We start from the raw sequence: 25200 nt of genomic DNA, 5'->3' as shown, positions 1-25200 counted from the left end.
GGGATCTAGTAGTCTGAGGCCTGCTGTTGTGCACACTGGCGCCCTCGTGTGGAATTCAGAGTGTATGGCTCAGGAAAAGTAAGGTTAAAAGGGTATCCTGAAGAGGGAAGGCAGTAGTTGAAATCACCATAGTAATTTTGCTTCTACACCATGCAGAAAAGATCTTCCAGGAGTTTTGATAACTAGATTTTTTCCCTTATTCTTTAAATCATGAGTTATCTTCTGGAAAAATATATTCTGTGTAGACGTATAAAATGTCATTTGGGGGCATTTGTCTTTACAGAGTCAATTACCAATTCCTCCCGAATGCCACCTGATGTTTCTGTAGTGTCCAATGTATTTTACTATCATCAAAATAAACAGATAGTAACCTTGATGTTGAAAGTGGTAGGGGTAAGTAGAAGGGATAAAATGGACCTGATCCTGGTAGCAGACCAGCACAGTCCTAAGGAATTTGCATAGAGCTTTTCACTTACTCGTGGCAGCATCTTGTGAAATTGATCCTGTTATTTCCATTTTATAGTGGGAAACCATGGGAGAATGGACATCGTTACTCAAGATCCCAGCCTGGTTAGGAGTTGGAGCCAGTGTTGGACTTTTGACTATATAACTGTTATTGGTCGGGATTCACTTTTCAAAAGCACTGTCTGGATTAGTAATTGTTCCTTTTCTGGCAAACTGATCATTAAGAATTTTGTTTTAAAATGAGGGAGACAGTCTGAAATGATTCCTTTTGCTGTATAGAACTTTGCTCCTCCTAGATGTATTGTGTGTGCATTTCAGCCATCCTTAGTCATGCTAAGCACTATAGCTTTCTCCTTATGATTGTGTCTTCTATGTTGAGTGGCTATTGGAATGCTGCAGTTTCCACAGATGTGGATAGTTATCTGATTCTTTGAACCAAGTTTATAGTCTTTTTTTTTTCTTTTTTTGTCTTTTCTTTGTAGGCATGAACTTTGCATGTGCTCTCTTATTCCTCTTGAATTCATTATTTTGGCTGGTGGCTTCACATTTCCATGAACTGAGTAAGAGCTGGTCTTTCTCTCAGCATCACCTCATGTGTCTCATTGCTCATTGTGTACCTCCTTTACCTTCTCAACATTTCAGAATGGAGTTTTCTTCATATTTGTGTAAACTCCCAAGTTCAGGTTTTCTTGTGTTGACCTCCTATCTGGTTTCTCTGCCTTCAGTTTTTCCTTTATATTAAAAGCAAAAGGGGGCTTACCAAAACTCCAAACAAATAAACTATATATTCTTGAAGGCAATTGAAAAACTATTCACTTATTTAATTTATGTGTGTGCCCCAGTGTATGTATGTGTACCACATTTGTGCAAGAACAAAGAAGAGCTAGAATTGAAGGCAGTGTGAGCTGCCAAGTATGTGCTTGGAATCAAAACAGCTCATCTGTACGAGCAACAAGTACTCTTAACTTCATTGACGTTGTTTTTTAGTTCCTTGATGGCAATATTTGCTATGTAATCAAAGACCCAAGAGAGATCAGGAATCCCACTTTGGGTTATGGGTGGATAACATATATAAAAGTAGTCAAAGGAGGCCTCATTGAAAAGGTAGCATTTGAAAAAAACTTGAAAGAGAAATCAGTCATGCTTTTTTTTTTTTGACATAAAAAACATTGTAGATAGAGAACAACCAGGGGAAAGCCCAGAAGCTAGCACAGTGATATATAAGAACAAGCTAGATGAGTAAGACTTCATATGGGTCTGAGTGGTGACCCAGAATCCTGACATCATCTCAGAATCATTTTGGGTCTTAAAAGGGAAATGTTAAGACCTTCCTTAAGGCCAGTAGACTGACAACTTCCTTGAGGGAGGCCTTGGCCTTTATCTTTTCTTAATGCTTCATATATATCATATCTACATGCTTCCTCGGACATCCCAAGGCTAATTCATTTAAGGTAGAACATCTTTTCTGTCAGAACATCCTGATCTTTGGATCATGGCTAGTGACAGATATGCCTTCCAAGTTGTGCTGGCATGAAAGGATAATGTTTCTACTCTCAAATTAGGACTCACATTAGCAAATCAGTCAGGTGTACCTGAAACAGTGGCCATTGCCACTTCTGCAGTAAAGTCTTCCCTGCAACACTGATGGTCTTCTATTTGGTCTCTTGCACTTTATTGTTTTAAAAATGCGAAAGGCTTACCATTTAAAATACAAATTGAGACTTAATTTTTTGGACTGTCTGTTGTATGTTTATGTCTGTGTACACAGGTAAGCATATGTGTGGAGACCAGAGGACATCTTGTTTTTATGAGACAGAACCCCCTCTAGCCTGGATATCACTAACTAGACTAAGATGGCTACCCAGTGATCCTCAGGGCACTATCTGTATCCACTTTTCAACACTGACACATCCTTTGTAGCTCACAGTAACTTTAACCATGAAGATCCCTGAAAATATGATGGGACTTTTTCTGTGAAGTTGCAGATTATCAGCACTGAAAGGGAGCAGTCCTTAAGATAGACTTTATAACGATATCTCCCAAGTACTGTGTTCACTGTTAGTTTAAAACATAGCCTAAAAATGCATTGTCAGCAGACTCCATTGCATGGACACCAGAACATCTCCTTACTCTAAGGTAGTGCAGCTCACCACACACCTAGCCATATGCAGTATGCTGCCATCTAAGAGGTCTTGAGCATCTCTCAAGTGTCATTGTATCAAGTGAATGGCAAGAATGGAAGCTCCTTGTTTCCACAGTTATTGTGCTGTGTTTCTTCTTGTGGCACAGCTTTTACAAAGCTGTATTTTCTGTGGCTGCTGTGATAAAACCTCAATGCTGAGAAGATGACTAACAATATTCTCTTTGACTCGCCATTTGAGAAATTGCCATTCTGACTGGAGTGAAGTGGAATCTCAGTGTTGTTTTGATTTGCATTTCCCTGATGATTAAGGATGTTGAACATTTTTTCAGGTGCTTCTCTGCCATTCGGTATTCCTCAGGTGAGAATTCTTTGTTCAGCTCTGAGCCCCATTTTTAAATGGGGTTATTTGATTTTCTGGAGTCCACCTTCTTGAGTTCTTTATATATATTGGATATTAGTCCCCTATCCAATTTGGGATAGGTAAAGATCCTTTCCCAATCTGTTGGTGGCCTTTTTGTCTTATTGACGGTGTCTTTTGCTTTGCAGAAGCTTTGCAATTTTATGAGGTCCCATTTATCGATTCTTGATCTTACAGCACAAGCCATTGCTGTTCTATTCAGGATTTTTCCCCTGTACCCATATCTTCGAGGCTTTTCCCTACTTTCTCCTCTATAAGTTTCAGTGTCTCTGGTTTTATGTGGAGTTCCTTAATCCACTTAGATTTGACCTTAGTACAAGGAGATAGAAATGGATCAATTCGCATTCTTCTACATGATAACCGCCAGTTGTGCCAGCACCATTTGTTGAAAATGCTGTCTTTTTTCCACTGGATGGTTTTAGCTCCCTTGTCAAAGATCAAGTGACCATAGGTGTGTGGATTCATCTCTGGGTCTTCAATTCTGTTCCATTGGTCTACTTGTCTGTCACTATACCAGTACCATGCAGTTTTGATCACAATTGCTCTGTAGTACAGTTTTAGCATAGTTGTCAACAAGTATATACAATTAATTAGTGGGTAATTTTTTTAACATTATTAACATTAAGTATATTTCAACTTAAATGTACCTTTTAAATAGCAATAAATTAAGTCCATTTAATGTTAGTACACTATTATTCAAAATTAAGCAGAATTGCTAAATATTTATTTATTTATTTATTTATTTATTGCTTAGAGTGTAACATAAAGTTTGTACTTAAGGTTCTATGAACTGGGAAAACTTGAGAGCTTTGAATCTATGGAACACCCTAATAATCCTCATTAGTTTCTGAATCTTCTCTTCATTCGCTCTGGTCCAGCGTGTTTTCACACATGCTGTAGCTTTTAGGCTTTAAACTGGTTGTTTTCTCTGCCTAGAATGTATTTCATTTTTTGTACTGGTATGGCTAGTTTTCTTCAAGTCTTGCTCAAATGTTGCTTGTTCAAATAGGCATCTTGTAACTACTTTCTATATGAATATTTCTACCTATAACCCAAATTGGGATTCCTGTTCTCATTTGATACTTCTGTTACTATAACAGATGTCACCTTCAAGTATATATGATTTATTTGTTCATATTTATTGTTTAGTTGTGTTGAGTTTTGATGATTGAAATATTCCAGGTACCACACATAAGAAAACCTTTCTGCGTATTGTTCCCTTTGCACTCTCTTCATGTATACAGGCCACATTCCAAGCTCTACGGACTGATCCCAGGGTGCCCTGGAGAAGTAAGAGCTTTCCAAGCCCTCCTGCTGCACCTTTAGAGTACCTGGGCTATGCCTCTTCCGTTGCAATGACTTCCATAACTCCTGATTCTCAGTTGCTGCTGCTGTCAGTTACATACAGTCTGTGTTCTCATCACTACACTAGGCTGCAATGACTCAATAGGAGGATGTAACATCTGTAGCAGTCTGCTCATCAGGTTCCTCCAATATCTTCTAAAGTCTGTTACCAACAATGACATGTGGCTTACACTTTTTAATTTATGACTGTGAAAAAAGTGACATCAGTGGGTGACAGATATATTACCTTTCATACATTGTCTAGCAAAGGCAAGTGAGAAGAACCCTCAGACAGTGGCTAGCAATGACTTCAGCTGTACTAGGACCACTTTGACATCTCCAGGTTCACAGAATAGGTAGGGACAGGGGCAAAAAATCAACAGGCTCAAAGCAGTGTTTTTGGTAGTAAGGAAAGTCATAAAACAAGAGTTTTAAGAGCATTGTGAAGTACATGCAAAATCATGAACCACAAACTGCCTCTGAGAAAGAAAAACGTCATGGTTGTTGACATCATTTGTTTCCCAGGCCTGCAGAGACAATACAGAATTCAGTCCTCATAGAAATATAAACAACAAATCACTCAGAACTGCCATCCACCCTCAATAATAACACCTCTAGTAATACTGTTCACCTGAGACAGTCTAACACTGGTTGGGCACTCACTGTTTGGTAGTCACTCAGCTAAGTGCTGCATACATGCCGTTCACTCAAGCAAGAGTCTTAGGAAAGGGGCCTAGGGGAATGTGTTTTATATGTAGGGAAGCTTGGGCTCTAGGACCCGTGAAGATGCTGTGTATCATAAGCGGTCGCTACTGCTAGCCATCTGGTGATATACATGTCCTCACTGATTCAAGAAAATATTTACCAAGTTTCTTATGATAGACAGGTAATGGTTCAGTTACTTGGAATATTTAACAAAATACAACCAAAGATAAACATGTGTCTTGAGGCTGTACTCTATAGATTCAAAGTTCTCAAATAAGGTAGAAAATATCTCTAAGAGTTGTTTCCTGCTTGTGTTGGGGCTTGTGGATCTTACCCTGGGATAAGAGTTTTTGTCTTGAGTAGGAGTTGGGTAAAGTAGTCATAATTCTAGTGGTGGTCGTCTGACTAGGAGAGAACAACAAAAATGTATGGAAAAAGGTTCCCACTTGTACCCAGAGGGCATTAGAGAAGACCCAGTTCATTGTAGGCAACTGAAAGTCTTGAGCAAACAACAGAAAAATAGAAATATGAAGTTACAAGAGCAAGTCAGTACAGACACAGAGGGTATCATTGTGAAACCAGTGGTAGGAACACCATTACTGCAGTGTGAAGATGCATTTTAGGAAACAGTGTTGCCGGATAAAATAATTTCCCAGTTAATCTTGAGTTTCAGATAAACAATGATTTAAAAAAAATTAATCTCTTAGTATTCGATAGAGATGCTAGAGATGTGTACATGAAACACTGTTTCATACTTACCTGAAACTTAAGATACCTGGGCATTTTGCTACTTTTATTTGGAAAATCTAATAATCTGTTAAAATACAAATGCTCTATGAAGGCATAGTGATCAGACTCCATGATCTGATCTGGATTGTTGAGAGTTGCCATAGTTACTTGGCTGTGGGAAATAAAGGCCCCATTGAAGCATTTCCTAGAATACAGGGGTGGGGACACTGAAGTAATTGGTAGAGATCTTACTATTATGAGATCGCGAAGACAAGAAGGGGAATAAAGCTGGAAAGGGAGACATTTAACTACTGAAACATCTAGTACTCAACAGACCAGAGGAACCCTGTTTGTGGATTTAGGAAAGAAGAATGAGGTGTTATCTCCCTTGAGGGACCATACCATCTGCTCTATCAAGGGTGAACAAGGCAGGGCTGCTTTGTCTTTTATTCCCATCCAACACAGTGGCTCGTGTGTGCTGGCTCTTGTTTTTATGGGGCTGTAAAAGCATTACAGAAACCCCAACAGTAAACAGGGTTGAGAATGTGAGGTCACAGTAACATGACCTCACAGTTAGTCAGGTCCTTGGAAGGCTGGGTAGATGAGTAGAGCTGGAGCTAAAGTGAAGAACAGGAAGGAGGAGCAGGCTCTGTAAGCTGTATGGCCCAGACATGTCTTAGCAGTTGTCATGGGTATTATAATGTGTCTCATCTATTGCTACTGGTAAGTGTGTATTAAGTCATCATGTTGTGATGGCTTGTGATGCTATTTGTTTATTGTTCTAAAAGAAGATTCAGAAAAGTCTAATTACAGAGACTCTAAAAGACATCTTTCCTGCCCTCATGAAGAAGACAAAGTGAGGTGAGCTAGGTTGGGCAAAAGGAAGAAGGAAGAAGCAGAAGTGTGACCAAAAAAAAAAAAAAAAGTGTGAGAAAAAACAGCCAGAGCTTTATTAGTAGTTTTTTCAATTTTGTAATTGGATTTGAACAAAATCAATCTGTTGGAATATGTCAAGTAATTAGAATCAGTTGCTTGCATGGAGTGATTAATTAAAAAAGAAAAGTCATGGACATGCTGAGAAATTAACAGTTATTAGTGATGTGCTGGTAAAGAAAATTCTTTTGGCATTTGTTTTTAGTACATTATTGTAATATGTAGGAAAACTTGCAGAAACATAATTCAAAAGAATGTGTATGTGTGTGTGTGCTCACACACATGTATGTGTATACATATATGTTTGTGCATGTGTGCCTATAACTTACTTGATTGTAACCAACATTGTTCTTGGGATATATAATTTACATTCTACTACTTATGTGGCTAAAATCTATTAATTTCCTTACTATGAAATTTCTAAGAGTTTATATAGGTATGCTCTAATTAATTAAATATAAAGGTTTTCAGAAAATGATTAGCAGTTTTAACTTTCTAGTTAGGTTCACGGTTAAAAAAATTGATAATCGTTTTTATGAAATGACCATTATAAGAAAGCACTTTGTTGTTATTGGTATGCATTTTCTTTTGGAAATTGAAGGTGACTTTTTATTTAAGAAACATTATCATGAATCCTGATTTGTATAGTCAATTTCTGATTAGCTCATTGTTTGCAATTGATAATGGTTTGTAATTTGACTTAAAGGTGAAAATAATTAGTATGGGTTTGGTCTTCTTCTATTTTGTACTCTGGAGGTCCCCTGTGGTCTCTACTAGGAGCAAGTTGACATGACTGGAATAAATTTTCACATAGGTGGATGGATGCAAAGGCAGTCTGACTTAATAGCTCAGGCCTATGTAGGTTCTATGTTGCAACTGGCTTTCAAAAAACTACGATATACCTTATTATTTGTGTTATCACAGTTACTCCAAAAGGATCATAAAATAAAATCTTGTCCTTAAGTATCTGTGTGACGACAGATTTTTCTCAAAATGCTTCATTCAAAACAAGAGGTTTGAACAACAGGTGGTTCTGAGAGTCCTGTTGTCATCTAAAAGCTAGCCATCAATTTGTAAAAAATGTCAATCACTGAATTTTATATTTTAGGAATTGTTTTTTTTTGGTAAAAAAATATTACTTGTGTTATGTAAAATGAATTTTTGAATATATTATGATTTACATTTTTATTTACCAATATGGTACATATTGATAGATAAAATTGATATTATAAAGGAACTTGGTACTCTCACAACTTAAAAATGTTAAGCCACTTTTTTAGGGCTTAGGCCAGAGATTCACAACCTATGTGTTATTACCCCTTAGGGGTGTTGAACAACCCTTTCCTAGGTCACCTAAGACCAACTGAAAACACAGATAGTTACATTACAATTCATAACAACCAAAATTAGAGCTAGGAAGTAGCAATGAACATAATTTTAATGTTAGGACCACCGCAACAAGAGAAACTGTTTTAAAGAGTTGCAGTATTAGTGGAATTGAGAACCACTGGCTGAGGCAATTATTTTTATAGTGTTTAAAAATATAGTACTAGAATAATTTTTGTCAAATATTTAAATAGAAAACAGTGTTATTGAAAATAATTTTATATCGTCGATTTTACATCGTCAAGATTATTTCATCCATTCTTTATTTTTGGCCATAAAAATTTTTTTTCTATTTTCTTTTATCTTTCTTTGTTTTTAAAGTAGGGACCGTTGCTTTGCTGAGGGGAAAACAACAGGAGTAGATGCTGGTTCTGAAATGGGGAGCACTGACATTCTGGAAAAGGAGACCACAGAAAGTCTCAGCAATGGGACCAACAGCAATGTGGAAGCAGCTAAAAGATTGGCCAAACGCTTGTATCATCTAGACAGATTCAAGAGATCGGACGTTGCAAAACATCTAGGCAAAAAGTATGTTCGTGAGTCTGGTATTTGGCTGAACTTTCTATCCTGTGCTTTTTTTCTTTTTTTTTTTTCCTTTTTAAAATACTTGTCAGTTCAATAAACTCTACTCTGTTTCCTTACAGCAATGAATTTAGCAAGCTAGTTGCAGAGGAGTATCTGAAGTTTTTTGATTTCACGGGGATGACGCTGGATCAGTCTCTCAGGTATGATGGAACATTACTTCTGTTCTTCATCACCTCCAAGTCATGACCTCCTAGCGGAGGAAGCAGTATCTTCTGGTTAGAGTCCGACTTTTCACCCCAATTCCATTTGCTTTGTGAGTTTGAATGATAATCCGGATCCTAAACAAAGAATAGGAAAAATGCCACGAGTATAATAACAGAGAGTAGGAAACCATGAAATAAGCATGAACTGATACCCAGCATGTAGTAGGAAGGTGGGGTCCACACAGCATGCTGAGGGATGGCCTGAAAGCAAGTCTGGCTCTTTTGAGGGTTGCCTTTTAATTTTCTATTACAGTAAAACACTGGGGAGCTTGTTAGGTAAGATGGTCTCAGAGTTCCTGTATGTTGTAATTTACAACAGGATTTCCTTCTCTTCTTACTGAGCTCATACTCTGCTGGATAGAGTGAGCACTGTTGCCTCACCCACTAGCAATCCACATTTTATGTATTGCGAATACTACCGCAGTCAACGTGGGCACCTACATTCCTCCTTGAGACCCTACTTTTAGTTCTGTTGAATAAGTTCTGTTGTCAGTTAAAAAGATTATCGTTTACTGACTATGAAATTAGAGGACTCTGTCCCTGAAGTATTTAGTTAACGTAGTAAATACAAAATATCTTCAGATGACATTTTGTTATTAAACTCTTGAATGGGATAAAAATAATGAGTAGAATCTAAAGGGTGCATCTGTGAAACAGATTGCTGTGTCTACTTTAGGCTGAGTGTTTCAAATGAAGGCAAACCAATACTCACTTTCAACACTTGAGTTATGGAACAGAGCACCTGGTGAGCATTTAATCTTAGGAACCTCAAAGCATTCTGATCATCTAGTATCATCCTTTAGTTTTATACTCAGATAACAACAACCTGGCTCTGAAGTGACGGTGGTCGTATTAGAACAGTGTGCAGGGTGTTCTTGCTAGGTAATGAAAACATCTAAGATGAAGGAATGGTTTAAATCTTTGCTCTGGGCTGTTATGTGTTCTTTCAAAAGTTACAAAAAATAGTGATTAGTGTGCTTTACAATAATAAAGTACAAATCTCTAGTAAGAAAGGAAACAAGATTTTCATAAAAATAAAGTTTATTACAAAAAATTTTATGGTAGTAAGAATTCCTAAAAAAATTAAATGATTTTTGTATGTAACCTATTGCTTGATATAAGGAATAGCTTAAGGTTTTATTTCCCAATTTCCTTCTCATGTATCTATCAATGATGTTGTGAGAATAGGCAAAATAAATTAACACAAGTCGGCTGTGTATGAAGCAGTGCACCTGCCATTTTAGAAGTCCGCATGTGGAGATTACCTGACTTAAGAACCCTGATATGTGGGATTGTAACACATAGCTCCTATGATTATACATTGAGTCATTAATGTTTCTTTTTTTAACTTTTTGATTGATCTTTTAAGATCAACTATTTGACAATTGCCATTGGAAATCACCTGTGGTACTCAGGCTTTCTTAGTCTATTAGCCTTTCTGTTCTCACCCTGACATACTTCATAGATTATTAATGTGTGTGTGTGTGAGTGAGTGTATATGTCTGTGTGTATATAGGTATAGTATGTGAAGTGTTTGGGTAAATACAGGTATGCATGTGCTACAGCAAACATGGAGATTAGAGGACAGTTTTGATACTTCTTGGTTTCCACATTGTTTTTGAGGCAGGCCTCTATTTTTGTTTCACTTGCTATGTTGAGTCCTCCAGATAGGTGGCCTGTGAACTTCTGAGTAATTCTTCTGTCTTGAACTCACTTCTCCGCAGTAGTTCTGGGAGTGTAGGTGCTTCCTACCAAATCCCGCTTCTCACGGGAAATCTGCACTCTGGTCCTCAGGCTTGAGTGGCCAGCTTTGACCTGTGGAGACATCACGCCTCTGCACAATGCTGAGACACCACGCCTCTGCACAACATTTTTTATTGCATTTAAATATCAATTTGCTTATTGAGTAACCACCTAGTGAATTTTTTAGGTAATAGGGAGAAATGATTTAGGGTGTTGTATAATTAATTCTTTACATTTCTCTAAGTTAATTGTCAAATATAACAATGTAAATGTCTTAAACATTTCTCTCCTTTATTATTCTTTCTCAGGTATTTTTTAAAAGCATTTTCTCTTGTGGGAGAAACCCAGGAGCGTGAGAGAGTATTAATACATTTTTCCAATAGATATTTTTCTTGTAATCCAGACACTATCACCTCAAAAGGTAATCTAATGGAAAGCTTGCAATTTTATTTGTGGTTATTCTCCTTATCCTAAAAATTGTATTTTATTATAAAAAATAAGTTATATTTAATTTACCTCCTTCTCATTTGTTTATGTAAATGCAAGTTGAAATCATTAGTTTCATTTCCTGATATTTCCCTTTCATTTTGGTTTTTCACATCTTTTTAGGGAAGGTTTAATGACAACATGATATTTTTGTTTTCATAATTATTTTTATTCTTTTTAAAATTCATAGTATAACAATGTACTTTATTTTTGTTGTCTTTCTATGCTCAGCTTTGCCCACTCAGGGATTTTGTGTGCAAAGCAGTTTGTAATACAGTATTGGTCTTTTTACTTCTTATATTGCTATTCCTATAGTTCTTAAAATCCATGTGTGTTTAGCTCAGTGATATGTCTTATATATTTATATATCTCATTGGAGCTTTGATGAATCTTCAGTGCTCTTGTTTTGATATTAATCAAAATCTTTATAGCTGCCTTTCACTTGTTGCTTTAATGAAATAAGAGTTTGTTTGCAGCACTGTTTTTACAGTGTAAAGTAATATTTAACTCTTCTCAGCATCAGTTCTACCCAAAAGGAGAGTCTGGTTCCATTTAAAATGCTGTAGTCATGAATAATCTCAAGTTTTAAGAGAAGCATATTTACGTTTAAGTGGGAAGTTTCTCAAAACTGTATGATAATTCTGGAGTAAATTTCTAGGATGGACAAGGAATAGAGACGGCCAGTTAGCAATGTCCCTGTTCAGTCCACTCCCTCAGGCTGCAGCTAGTGGTCATCAATATCACATCCTTGTGTGTAAACTGGTACTACTTGGACCATTTATATCACAAGGTCAGCACCAACTAGAGAAGCTAGGGAATGGAAGAGGGTTGTTTCCATTATACTTGCAGGCATAGGAAGATGTTAGCATGCTTGCATGCAGTGAGGCCTGTGGGGGGTGTCTGTACATCCTTCTCCATGGGGGGGGGTTTGAATGCTGGCCACTGCCTTTTACAGTAATCCCAGGCGTTAGTTTTGAATGTATGAGAAGCAAATGGAATGAATAAATATGCTTTTAGGCATATAAATGACATAGAAGGGAAACCACCTACTAAAGTAAAAGCGTTGGTTTTGAAAGCAAGCTGTCTTTCCCGTACGTTTGGCATACGTTAATACGGTTTTCACTTTATCTAGAACTATTTTCATTTGTTTGTTATTCTTGGGTTAAGTATTAGTAAAGAGAAAAGCTAACTCTGATATTTGTAGATAAGATGTTTAGCTATGTATACTTTTTATTTTACTGTGTAAAGTAAGATGAAAATGAAAATTCCATTTAAGTATGAAATGTTATTTCAGGCTTTGACCACATTTTTCCTGAACATTTAATTTTTAATCCTCCCAGAACATTTCAGTGTTTTACTTCTTGCTTCATCTATAACATACCGGGGCAAAAACCTCTTTTCAAAATGTGGCCTTTAAATAGTATTGCAAAAATATGGCTTTTATCTGGATATTTTAAATATTAAATGATTTATTTTCAGTTTGATACCATAAGCTACAGAAAATTGAGAAAATATAGATCAAAAGAAATGTTTTGTGACCCAGATACTTTGATGGATTCTTCTAGAAATATTTACATTCAATGGAATCCTAGTGCACACAGTATATGTCTCATCTTGATTATCAAGCATCTCTCCACTTTAGCCTATGCTCCTGTATAACATTCCTAATGTCCTCAATATTATAGTTCTGTTTCTGGAGAGTCATTGATGTCCCATAATGAGCAATGTTTGTCTCTGTGTTTTTGTATTTATGTAGATCCTCAATTGTTTCCTTAGTGTAAAGCCCCAGCCGAGTTTCTGTGTTAAAGGATACTGCTTCAGTCTTTGTACATAGAATGCCAAATTGCTCATCAGAGAGCTGGTACTGATTTATCAATAGAAGAGTTCAACTTTGCACATTGGAAGTTTATAATTTAACTCATTCATTTATGCTTTCTAAACAAAGTTCTGTCTAGTACAGCCCTGTGTTTTTAAGGCCTTTGTATGTGCTGTGTTAACAGTAGGCCCTTTTCTTGCAGATGGAGTTCATTGCCTCACCTGTGCTATGATGCTGCTCAACACAGATCTGCATGGCCATGTAAGTGTGTGCCTATGATGCTGTCTCTCCCGAGCTGCAGCATCACAGCTTTGTGCTTATACACATTTTCCTCTGCTCCCCCTTGCCTTATTCTATAGAGCATCCTCATAGCAAGTAGATCGATGTAATACATTGTCTCAAGAGGAACACCCCATTCATCACACATGGGATGCACAAAGAGGAATTTAAACACCCAACTGTTTTTTCATAGGTGCCTAGAATGGTTTTAATGTGTGTATTCTGTATTATCTTTCTCCACCAGATGGCAGACAGAAGTTTTACTTGTTTGAGGTTTTGTTTTGTCATCTCTTAGCTAGCTATTCTAGTGGTTGATACATAATGTTGGAAGGATAATGTCAGATATTGGCATTTAAGTTTTAATAGGTAAAACAATTTAGTCTTTTCTGAATTCTTCAACTCACCTGTTTTGTTAACTAGCTAAAATATCAAATAAAATCCATCACAAAACTAACCATCTCATCACCTGTTTAAAATAAAGTATATACTTCATAAATTTATAATTTATAAACCTGTAATAGAAACAATTTTTATCATTTTAATTATCACCTTCACCTTTGAGAAAATGAGAATATTTTAAGTAAGTATAAACTAATCTATATTTATTTATAACAAAGTTCTAGTTTCATGTGTTTTTGAGGGAAAAAGTCAAGCTTTTATGTAATTGAATAGATCAGCCCTTGACATAATATATTTTACTTGTGATTGTAGAAGCTATGTGAAATGACTACTATACAGCAACTATGTTTCAGTTTTCCAGGAGTTCACACAGTTCTCTTGATACTACAGAGCTCCTCTGTAAAGAAGCTAGTGTCCAGCTCTGTGGGACCTCTAAGCTTAACTAGCTATTATCAGAGGTCTAGGGTGGAGAAAGGGTTCCCCCAGCAGCCAAGAGAAGGGGAAATTAAATAATAGATTATACTGCTAATATAATGTTAACAAATCTAAAAGTACTCAGAAATTCCCTTTTGCAATTTTTGAAATATGATTTATAATAATTTGGTGGACTAGAGACAGGTAGCAAGTGTCCAGAAATCATACCCACCAAGAGTCTAGAACTTTCATGAAGATTTCTTGGATAATAGTGTAATAACATCACACAGAAGTGAAGGTATTGCAGTTCCCTAAGTGAGCATCTTGAAGTGTTTGAATCCAGCATTTCTCCGTGTGGCTAAGTGGAAGACCAGGCAATAGGTTGTCTGCTCCCTTCCTATGGACAGACAGGTACCTTCTATTTTTTGTTAAAAATGGTCATTTCAAAGATAGATGTGCCCATGTAGCATTGACCTATCCAGTGGTGTTCAGCATAAAGAAGTCTCTTCATATAGGTGTTTTTGAAGTTCCATCAGCATAAAATGGTTGTGTATTTATCATCTTTTAAGAAATGTCTGATAATGGAAAAATGTACTAATATTTCATTCTTATTGATACATGTTGAGGTTATCAAACAATGTCTGAAAAAGTTGTTAATTTTGAGAGATTTATGTCTATTAAGTCCTGGATTGCTTTAAAGTAGCTAGTAATGTTTTAATAATACTTTGAGTTAAGCATACATCTTACTGCTCATAATAATTTGAAATAAAGCAGCAAGTATGGATGTGAGGTCTAATTTTTATTCAAATCACCTGCTGTTGTTGAATGCAGACACACTGTGGATATCTTGGTCTGTCACCATAGCTGCAGGATCATGAGGGCTAGACCCTCTGTCTAAGCTCAGCTTCAGACCTCTTGAGGAATGAAGGCAATCCAATAACGCAGCGTGTACTGGTCATGCGGCACACTCTTGGAATCTCAGGAGTTGGGAAACTGAGGTAGGAGCATTGAGAGTTTGAGGCCAGCAAGGGCTACATAGAGGTGCACTGCTAAGCAAAGAGAAGCAAGCAAACAAATAATTACATTCCTTTGACACCTGGAATGAAAGATATCTTAATGTTGCCTTTAGTTATCCCAAATGCAGATAATTAGCAGTTGTCTAAAGTAGCAAGTAATTGATATTAAAAGAGGAAATTGTAACTACAGTAACTTTCTCTAGATCACTACCTGGATTGTAGTGATTTTCGGTGGTAGGTAGTTTTCAGCCTTGGTGGAGTGTGAAAAAGTCTGTATTGTATGTTTAGGGTTGTCAAGTGTTCAGGCTTTGTGTTATAGTTTTCTCTATTATGCAGTGCATACTAGTATAAATCTGTGGAGTGTATAGTTGCTATCATAAGAACTAACCATCTGAAAATGTGTTTTTTTTTCCTTATTTTTCCCTCTGGATACATTTTAAAAATAAACTTTCCTTCTAGGTGGTAAGTGTCCATAATTGTGGATGTAGATTCTCTTGCATCATAATTGCCTGATCTATTCTAGTCTGTGTGTGACTGGTTAGCATGGCCATTCTGAGGCTGAATCATTCAGAAGATGAGTGAGTTCTTTCTAGTGTTTGCTTCATCCTTTTCCTTACTGCTACGCTGCATAGGCCATCACCATCTCCCACCTGCTCCAGTGCCAGAGTAACCCTGTGGGGGAAACTAATGAGCCATTTCCCTTCTCTTCTCTACCATTGTGCTCTAACAACAACACAGCAGCATGACTTCCTAAGAAATGCTAAAACCAGCTTGTCCTCATGCTTTCTACAAGGAAGGGCTAACTGGGAAGATTAACTGATTTGAGCTTTTTTGTTTTTGTTTTTTGTTTTGTTTTTGGCCTGGTTTTGTGAGTCTGTCCTGCAAATAATGATGCTCTGCAAATGCATTGGTGTGGACCCTTCTTCATCCTGCTGTTTTCACTAATAAGGTGATGGAACGAATACTAATAGAACAACCTGTAGTAGGCAGCTCCTCATTACATGCAGCAACACTTTTCTGTCACCAAATACCACAATACCAAATACCAATAGTCTTATTATATGTTTTAAGTTTTGTACCATTTGAGCAGGCATTAGCAATGAGGAAGATGTGTTTAGTCAGTGCTTCTGTATCATTGGTGACTAGGCTGGTTACCATTAATCAGATTTAACTGAAGGCATGTTTAGCAGGTAACCAAGAAGCAATTGTAGAAAAACGTCATCAAGCTTTTCAAAATTCACAGAGTTACAGTTAAGCTCCATTAAATAGGCTAAGAAAAAACATGACGTATCTATTGGTCCAGACACATCCAGTGTTGTTCTTTACTCTCGGCTGTAAGTATAATGAACAGTTGGTCATTATGTCAGCTACAGTATCTTGTTTATACTCATTTTTGAGTATTCTTGTAGATTATGTAAATACCTTGCAGTTGTGATAACATGGCTGACTTGTTCAGCAATCCCTTTTTTAATGTTTAATTATCTGCAACAAACACACATACATATGTACACACACAAAATTTATATATGCCTGAATTATAGTACTAAGTACTAAATATGCTAAAATCGCTTGGAATATGGAAATAGGATTGACATTTTTTTGTAGACTTTATTGGAGATACTATTATATATATATCCGAAAGAGAAGAAAAAATTTGTATTAATAATTTTATTTGTTTACATTTTAAATGATATCCTCCTTCCAGGTTTCCCCTCTGCAAACCACCCATCCCATCCCCCTCCCCTTTGCTTCTGTGAGGGTGCTTCTCTACCCACTCACTGACTCCAACTTCACCCCTCTAGCATCCCCTCATGCTGGGGCATGGAGCCTCTACAGGCCCAAGGGCCTCCCCTCCCATTGATGCCAGATAAGACTATTTGTTGCCTATGTGTAGCTGGAGCTGGAGGAGAATAAATTTTATTATTTCTGTTTGGACAGAGTTTAAGATGAATTCTGTTGTCTCTGAGTATCTAGTTCTCCTCTATTTGAAGCATATTTGGCCTCCTGCACACCTTCCCCTGCCAGCCAGCTCAATCATTGCCTGGTCTGAAGACAGGTGGCAGGGGCAGGAGAGTAGGTAGGACTGGTATTCTCATGGTGATAGGGATGGTGACTGGGGACAGGAACTTAAACACAGAAGTGACTGGCAGTGAAGAATGAGCTAATGTGAACCCTGTTGACCAAATCCACAGCTAGCAAATCTCAAGACGTATGCAACCCAGTGTCTGTCCAAACTCAAGACATGATTAGAGTCTGTGGCAAGGAAGTTACTTAGATCAATTTGTGACAGGAACTTACTATTTACTACCGTTGTCTGTGATTCTCTGCTGCAACTCTTTGCAGCACTGCTCAGTGTTCCTCAGCGTTGGTAGATCCACTTCTGCCTTCCTTGGTTCTCATTCAGATCCCTTGCATTCTACTGAGTGTTCTTGTGGTCACAGTTTAACTGAGGCATAATCTTACTTGTGTTTCCTATTAACATATGAATTAAACACGGGGCACAACCTGGTAAATGTACCGTGTTGCTTGAAAAAGAAAGAACTAACAGATTAATCTTAAAATCTAGGACGAGTTCCTTCACAGCAGTGAGTTTCTTTCGCAGTCTGTAAAATGAGTTCTTGGATGGACTTTGTAGGAATTCAAATGGTTTGTTTGCAGTACGGGAAGACAGCTATAAAGCTTTTAGTTAAGACAATAGATTTTATTTTATTGTGCTGTTTTTCCTTCATTCTTGAAAACTCACATGTGTACAATGAAATTATGATTATATCCATACCCAATTTCCCACCTCTAACTTTCTCAGTATCCTCCCAACATCCCCCTCCCAACTTCATGTCTTCCTTTTATGTTGTTGATAACCCACAAGTCTAATTAATGCTGCCCATATGTATGCAAATGGGTGTGTGTCACTCACTAGTGCATGAGAAATGCTCATAAAAACAATTCTCCACTTCCCAGCAGTTCTGCATGCTGAGGCTTTAACACCCCTCCATAACGTTCATAAACCATCCCAAGTTACGAGTCTAGGGAAGGGTATTAGCTGTGATTGTCATTTCTGCTACATCAACCCTTTCCATATGGTCTCTTCTCCCTTATGGCAGTGGTTCTCAACCTTCCTCATGCCGTGACCCTTTAATAATCCTCATCTTGTAGTGACCTCCCAAGCATAAAATTATTTTGTTGGTACTTCATAGCTGTAATTTTGTTACTGTTATGAATTATAATGTGTATGTATATATATATATATATATATATATATATATATATATATATATATATATATATGATGATATGAGACCCCTCCACAGGTTGAGAACTGATAGCTTATGGTGTTAAGCCTTTTCTCTTGATTAGAGTTCGCAGCCGTCTTACCAGTCTCTCATCATGTGGAACTTCTCACCAATACTGAAAGGCCACAGAAGACCAGTATGCTCGGATCTAAACGTGTTGAGGATTTCTAGTTGAGTTGTTTTCACCATTATTATGTTTTCAAAATATCAGCTAATTACCAAAAAGAGAGTCTATGGACTAGACTGAGAATCCAGCCTTCAGCTGTGGAATGTTTTTACAGAAAAAATGTCATGGTTTGAAATTTTTTAATTTTAGAATGACATTTAGAATGCAGTGCCACTGACTATCATATTGGCCACTGTGTAAATTTTAGTAGGAATGAATTTGCAAGAGTGTTAGAGTTTAATTATGCACCAGTCAAGTTCATTCAATTCTGTGACCTGTGAAAATGAAACCTTTTCTATTCCTCTATCTGCTTCTTCACTTCTGTTTATTTATATTTGTTTTCCCCTGTTTGAGAACAGGTTAACATGAATAAAATATGGCACAGTCATCTCTGGAGTCAGTGGGCTCATTTTGTGGTCTTATAGGAGCTATCTAATAGATTAATCATTAATTATTAATCAGTGCTTTCCTTTGTGAGCTTTTACACTGTGGAAGAAGGAAGACAGGTGAATATCATTTAAGGAAGGGGCTCCCTCCCTCCCTCCTCCCCTCCCTCCCTCCCTCCCTTTCTTCCTTCCTTCCATGCCTTGGAGAGGATAATAAGAATGAAGAAAGTGATTGAAAGCCCAATGGATCTCTGCACTCCATGCATTAACTTATTTCCTCCTATGACAGCCAAGTTAAAATGAAAATTAAATATTTGTGTTTTGACAGAGTTCAATGTGTCTTACTTTCTCAAAATTAAAAATAAACACATAGTGTTCTAATCATATTTTGGTAGAATTTATACTTTGGGAATTTCTCAAACTTAGAGTGTATTTAGACTCTTAAAATCTTTGAAGACCCAAACAGACTTTTTTAAAATTTGTTTTGTGTGTGTGTGTTTTACTACATACTACATTATGGGTTGAATCTAATGAAACTTTAATGTCATCATTTGATCATTAAAGACCACTAAATGAAAAACATAGTTTTTATAATCATGAATTATACTTTACATTCTGAGAAAATTTATTGGAAATAGTGGCATTTACATTTTTGTGGTTCCTTTTACTATTGAACTAATAGAGGATAGCTAGATTTTTGTGTTTGCTTTTACACTTAATCTGTTGCAATATGTCAAAAGTTATATAGCGCCAAATTCCTTAGTGACCACTTGTGAGAGACTGTGAGTGAAACAGTAAATGCTTTTAGTATTAGAACAGTACAGGTTAGAGCTTATTAAAGCCTGGGACAATGACCCCAGCACTCAAAACTCATATAGTACTTGATGTCTTTTACCACATTCAGTGGCAATATAGTACAGGAAAGGTGCAGAAAACCCCACCAAGATCGTGTCTTTCCTTAATGTTGGATTTTCCTTTTATTTTCTTAATGGTTTTTGAGACAGGGTTTCTATGTGTAACACTGGCTATACTGGAACTTACTCTGTAGAACAGGATGGCCTCGAACTCTGCCTGCCTCTACCTACCAGATGGTGGGATTTAAAAGAGGTGTGTGTCACCACCATGTGGTTGGATTATCAACCTCTTAAATCTGTGATTGTAGTTTCTGAAAGAAGATACTTATATTGCAGACGCCTGCTTTTAAAAAAATGTGTCTATTTTGAGATTATAATTTAATTATATTCACCCCTTCACTTTCCTTCCTTCAAATCCTCACATACTTCCCCCCACTCCCCTTCAAATCCATGGCCTCTTTTTAAATGATTTGTTTCTGTGTGCATATAAGTATTTATATTACTAGTGAATCATTATGTTACTTTATACCTGTGATAGGGGAAATAGGACCTGGGAGCTCCACAGAGAAGGGCAGGGAGGTAAATACAGAAGAAAGCTGGAAGCAGTAAGGCAGAACAGTGGGATCCAAGGGGTCTCATGGGGGAACTGGTGAGGGAACCGCCTAGGGAAGGGAGGGGGGTAAGCACAGGAGCAGGAGGAAGGGGATAGATAGCAACATCGATAACTCAAAAGGCAGACATCATTATTTCTTTAGAAAACACCGTGGCACATAATTAAGTCTATACTTAAGTATATATAGTTTTAAGGAACTTTCTCATCTAGGCTAATAGTACACCCTGAAAAGCTAAAGGAAAAAACCCAGTACCAGACATGAGAAGTCCTCTTTGAATTTTTGGCCAGGGTGCTTTGAAATTGCAATGGCTTCTGCTTTGCCCTCCAGTGGTGCATCTAAAAAGATGGACACCTGAGGGCAGCATAACCTAATTCCACTTCCATGAGCGGCAAACAAGCAAAACCAGAGCTTTATAGCAGTGCTACTTCACCGAAGTAATTACCAAGTCAGTAGTATACTTTTCCTCGTTTGTTGTAACATGTTGGCGGAGGTGGAATTGTGTGGGAGGGTATGCCGGCTGTGTTCTAATAGCTCAAGATTTATGAGGCTGGGTTGTACCCGTAGACAATGAGAGCTGTTAGTTTCTCCGAAAGCACACTTTCCACAAAGCTCCAGTTCTTAACACTATTAAACTTAATTCCATGGTCATTCTACTTAATTCTTCAACCCCTAACTTGGAATCTACTCTGTGGTCCACTTTCATGGGCTCTACTGGTCCCTCTAGATCAGAGAATACTAGATTATAGTTGAAACTTGATAGAAGGCTCCATAGTTTTTGTCAGGAGCAGTATGCTTTTTTTTGCTAAGTTTTTGTTTTGTTTTGTTTGTTTAGTTAGAGCTTGCGTTAGCATTGTGAGCAAAAGTCTCTGTTTCCCACATTTTCATGCATTATAGCACAAGTTTGTAGCTCTTTTTCTAATGGAGTAGAGGAAAATCTATGAAGTAAGGGAAAACCTGAAATTGCTATTAGATCTTCTAGGATTTTTCATCTATTTCAATGCTAACTTATGTTAGACTACAGGTGAGCAAAATAGTAATTACAGGCAAAAATTCATCTCGTGTATGTGTGTGTGTAAAGTTTTATTGGGACACATTCACAGCTACTTTTAAAATCTTTACATAGTGATGACAGTGTTGAGCAGTTGTTATTGAGAACATATGGCCTGCAAAGCCTGAAATATTAGCTGCCTGGTTCTTTATAGAAATTTTTAGAATTTGTGTGTTTAAGATTTCTGTAAGGGAAAGGATCAATAAGATAAAAAGCCAACCAACAGATTGGGAAAAGAACTTTACCAATCCTAAATCTGATAGGGGGCTAATATCCAATAGATACAGAGAACTCAAGAAGTTAGACTACAGAAAACCAAATAACCCTATTAAAAATGGGGTTCAGAGCTAAACAAAGAATTCTCAAAATGGAGGAATACCAAATGGCTGAGAAGCACCTGAAAAAATGTTCAACATCCTTAATCATCAGGGAAATGCAAATCAAGACAACCCTGAGATTCCACCTCACACCAGTCAGAATGGCTAAGATCAAAAATTCAGGTGACAGCAGTTGCTGGCGAGGATGTGGAGAAAGAAGAACACTCCTCCATTGCTGGTGGGATTGCAAGCTGGTACAACCACTCAGGAAATCAGATTGGTGGTTCCTCAGAAAACTGGACATAGTACTACTGGAAGATCCAGCAATTCCTCTTCTGGGAATATACCCAGAAGATGCTCCAACTTGTAATAAGGACACATGCTTCACTATGTTCATAGCAGCCTTATTTATAATAGCCAGAAGCTGGAAAGAACCCAGATGTCCCTCAACAGAGGAATGAATACAGAAAATGTAGTACATTTGCACAATGAAGTACTATGCAGCCATTGAAAACAATGAATTTACGAAATTCTTGGGCAAATGGATAGATCTGGAGGATATCATCCTAAGTGAGGTAATCCAATCACAAAAGAACACACATGCTATGCACTCTCTGATAAGTGGATATTAGCCCAGAAGCTCAGAATACCCATGATATATTTGCAAAACACATGAAACTCAAGAAGAATGAAGACGAAAGTGTGGATACTTCGACCCTTCTTAGAAAATGGGAACAAAATACCCATGGAAGAAGTTTCAGAGACAAAGTTCAGAGCAGAGACTGAAGGAATGACCATCCAGAGACTGCCCCACTTGGGGATCCATCCCATAAACAACCACCAAACCCAGACACTACTACAAATGCCAACAAGAGCTTGCTGACAGGAGCCTAATATAGCTGTCTCCTGAGAGGCTCGGCCAATGCCTGGCAAATACATAAATGGATGCTCACAGTCACCCATTGGACAGAGCACAGGGTCCCCAATGAAGGAACTAGGGAAAGTACCCAAGGAGCTGAAGGGGTTTGCAGCCCATAGGAGGAACAATAGTATGAACTAACCAGTACCCCCAGGGCTCCCTGGGACTAAACCACCAATCAAAGAAAACACATGGTAGGACTCATGGTTCTAGCTGCATATGTAGCTGAGGATGGCCTAGTTGGTCAACAATGGGAGGAAAGATTCTTGGTCCTGTGAAGGTTCTATGCCCCAGTATAGGGGAATGCCAGGGCCAGGAAGCAGGAGTAGGTGGGCTGGGGAGCAGGGTGGGGTGCAGGGGAGGGGATAGGAGATTTTCTGAGGGGAAGCTAGGAAAGGGGATAACATTTGAAATGCAAATAAAGAAAACATCTAATTAAAAAATAAAAACTACTATTAAAAAAAAGATTTCTTTAAAGACTGGAGAGAAAGCTGTGTGTTTAGAAACACTTGTTCTTACAGAAAACATGAGGTCAAAGTCCCAGCACCTATATGGAAGCTCAAGACCATCCTTAACTCTAGGACAAGATCCAGTCTCTGTCTCTGTCTCTGTCTCTCTCTCTCTCCACCTCCCACACAAATATATAAATAGGTAGACAGATAGTTACATACATCGATAGATACATAAACTTTTAAAAAGTCTCAGTCAGTCTGGGAGTCCCCTCCCTCAGTATAATTAAGTGAGATTTAGAATGCGCTTTTAACTTACAGTTTCAACTAGGACTGATCGTAAACATTTAAATTCATTTATTTGGAAAAAAAATTATCTAAAGAATTTCACTAAAAAAAATTAGTACATCTTTAAAAGGTACATAGATAAAAGGCTCTTCTTTTAAAAGGAATCCATTTTAGGGGCTGGAACAATGGCTCAGCTGGAAAGGGCACTTTCTGTTCTTCTTGAAGACATGAGTTCAGTTCCCAGTCCTCACGGGAGCAGCTCACAACCTATATGACTCCATGTGCTGGCTAGTTTGATGTAAACATAACACAAACTAAAAATCACATCCGAAATGAGGGAAGTTCCCTCAATTATGAAAATGCCTTAATAAAATCAGGCTGCAAGCAAGCCTATAGGATATTTTCTTAATTAGTGATTGACAGGGAGGGTTCATCCCATTGTGGGCGGTGCCATCTCTGGGTCATGGGTCTATAATAAAGCAGGTTGAGACTGAGACATGAAGAGCAACATGAAGAGCAAACCAGAAAGCATCACCAGCTTCCCTCAATGATGAGCAATGAAAAATCAGCCAGCCAACCAACCAACCAACCAACCAAAGAACCCAAATAACCAAACAAAAACCAACCAACCAACCAACCAACCAACCAACCAACCAACCAACCAAAACAGACAAACAAATGAAAATAAGAACAACGAATATCCCCTCCAGCTTGCTTTTGGTCTTAGTGTTTAACCCTAACTGAGCCACTCCAGCCCCAGGGGATTCAGTGCCCTCTTCTGTTCTCCACTGATCGAACCAATGACATAAAATCACACATGCACGGACACACACACTCAAAATAATTTTTAAAAGAAATATATTTTAAATAGTCATATAATTAGTGAAGAGTATAATCTTCAATTCAGTGAACCTTTAATAAGATGGTCTAATTCTTTTCATTAATAATCTTTTGCTTAAATATTTAAGATTTTGTCCTGTATAATATTTGAGGATTTAAAACAAAATTCTTTAAAATTGTGGTATTTCCTGTTTGCATACTTTTACTGTCAAGGTTGATTAAAGTCTTCCTTGTCTCTAAGGGGCTCATCTACATTGTCCTTGCAGATTTGTCAAGAAATCCATCTCTATGTCTAAATGAGTCAGGCCTTTTAAATTTTCATTCTTTACTGACCTCATGAAAAGGAACTCAGGTCATTGGCCAGCCCTTGTTTCAGAGAAGCCTACACTTCTTCACGGTGTTATAACAGTTTGGGAAGAGAATGAATAGGATATCATAATTTAGGGGCATCTTTTTTGTACGTAACAACTGGTAAGATACAAAGTCAGTAACTAGAGGTGGCTTTACTCAGTGCTCAGTATTTGCTTGAATGATACTTTAAAATTCATGTGACTTTATCATACGTTTTCTTGATGAAAGTTGCTTCATATTTACTCTCCATTAAAATACTACGAAAGCTTATAGAAGGGAAATCTCTAGTAGGCAGTAAGAATTAAAATGGACTGACTTAAGCGTTCATCTTTACCTCCAAACCTTTCTTAGAAGAATTACCAGTAAGCCAGAGAAAGACAGCAAAGGGTTGTGATAACAAATTTCAATTCCTCGGGTACCTCGGGAAGAGGTAGCTGGGCATCTTTGATACGAGAAAGCCATATGTTTCACTTAGCTCTTTTCTCTGTTGGTAAGCAAACTTGACATGCCATGAGCACTGTGCTTCTATACTGTGTGATTCAAGGCATAACCAACCCTCTGCACAGGTGGGGGGCTGAGTATAGTCCTCTACTTCCTGAGTATGCTACAATCTT

General features: G+C 37.5%; 1 protein-coding gene across 24 annotated transcripts in view; it reads left to right on the top strand.

The window, feature by feature from the left end:
• Psd3 (pleckstrin and Sec7 domain containing 3) overlaps positions 1 to 25200 on the top strand; it is a 522982-nt gene that overhangs the window by 294730 nt on the left and 203052 nt on the right. For 10 of the 24 annotated variants that reach the window (XM_030243450.1, XM_017312700.2, XM_017312702.2 and 7 more), the window contains 4 exons: positions 8445 to 8651; positions 8768 to 8848; positions 10963 to 11075; positions 13159 to 13217. In XM_030243450.1, the coding sequence (XP_030099310.1) occupies positions 8445 to 8651; positions 8768 to 8848; positions 10963 to 11075; positions 13159 to 13217 (460 nt within the window). The other 14 variants (XR_003947255.1, XR_003947256.1, XR_003947257.1 and 11 more) reach the window with 10 other exon arrangements.

Source organism: Mus musculus, chromosome 8 (assembly GCF_000001635.26).
Source record: "Mus musculus strain C57BL/6J chromosome 8, GRCm38.p6 C57BL/6J".
Taxonomy (NCBI): Eukaryota; Metazoa; Chordata; class Mammalia; order Rodentia; family Muridae; genus Mus; species Mus musculus.
Note: the sequence above shows the minus strand (reverse complement) of the source record. Positions and strands in the feature narration are given on the sequence as shown.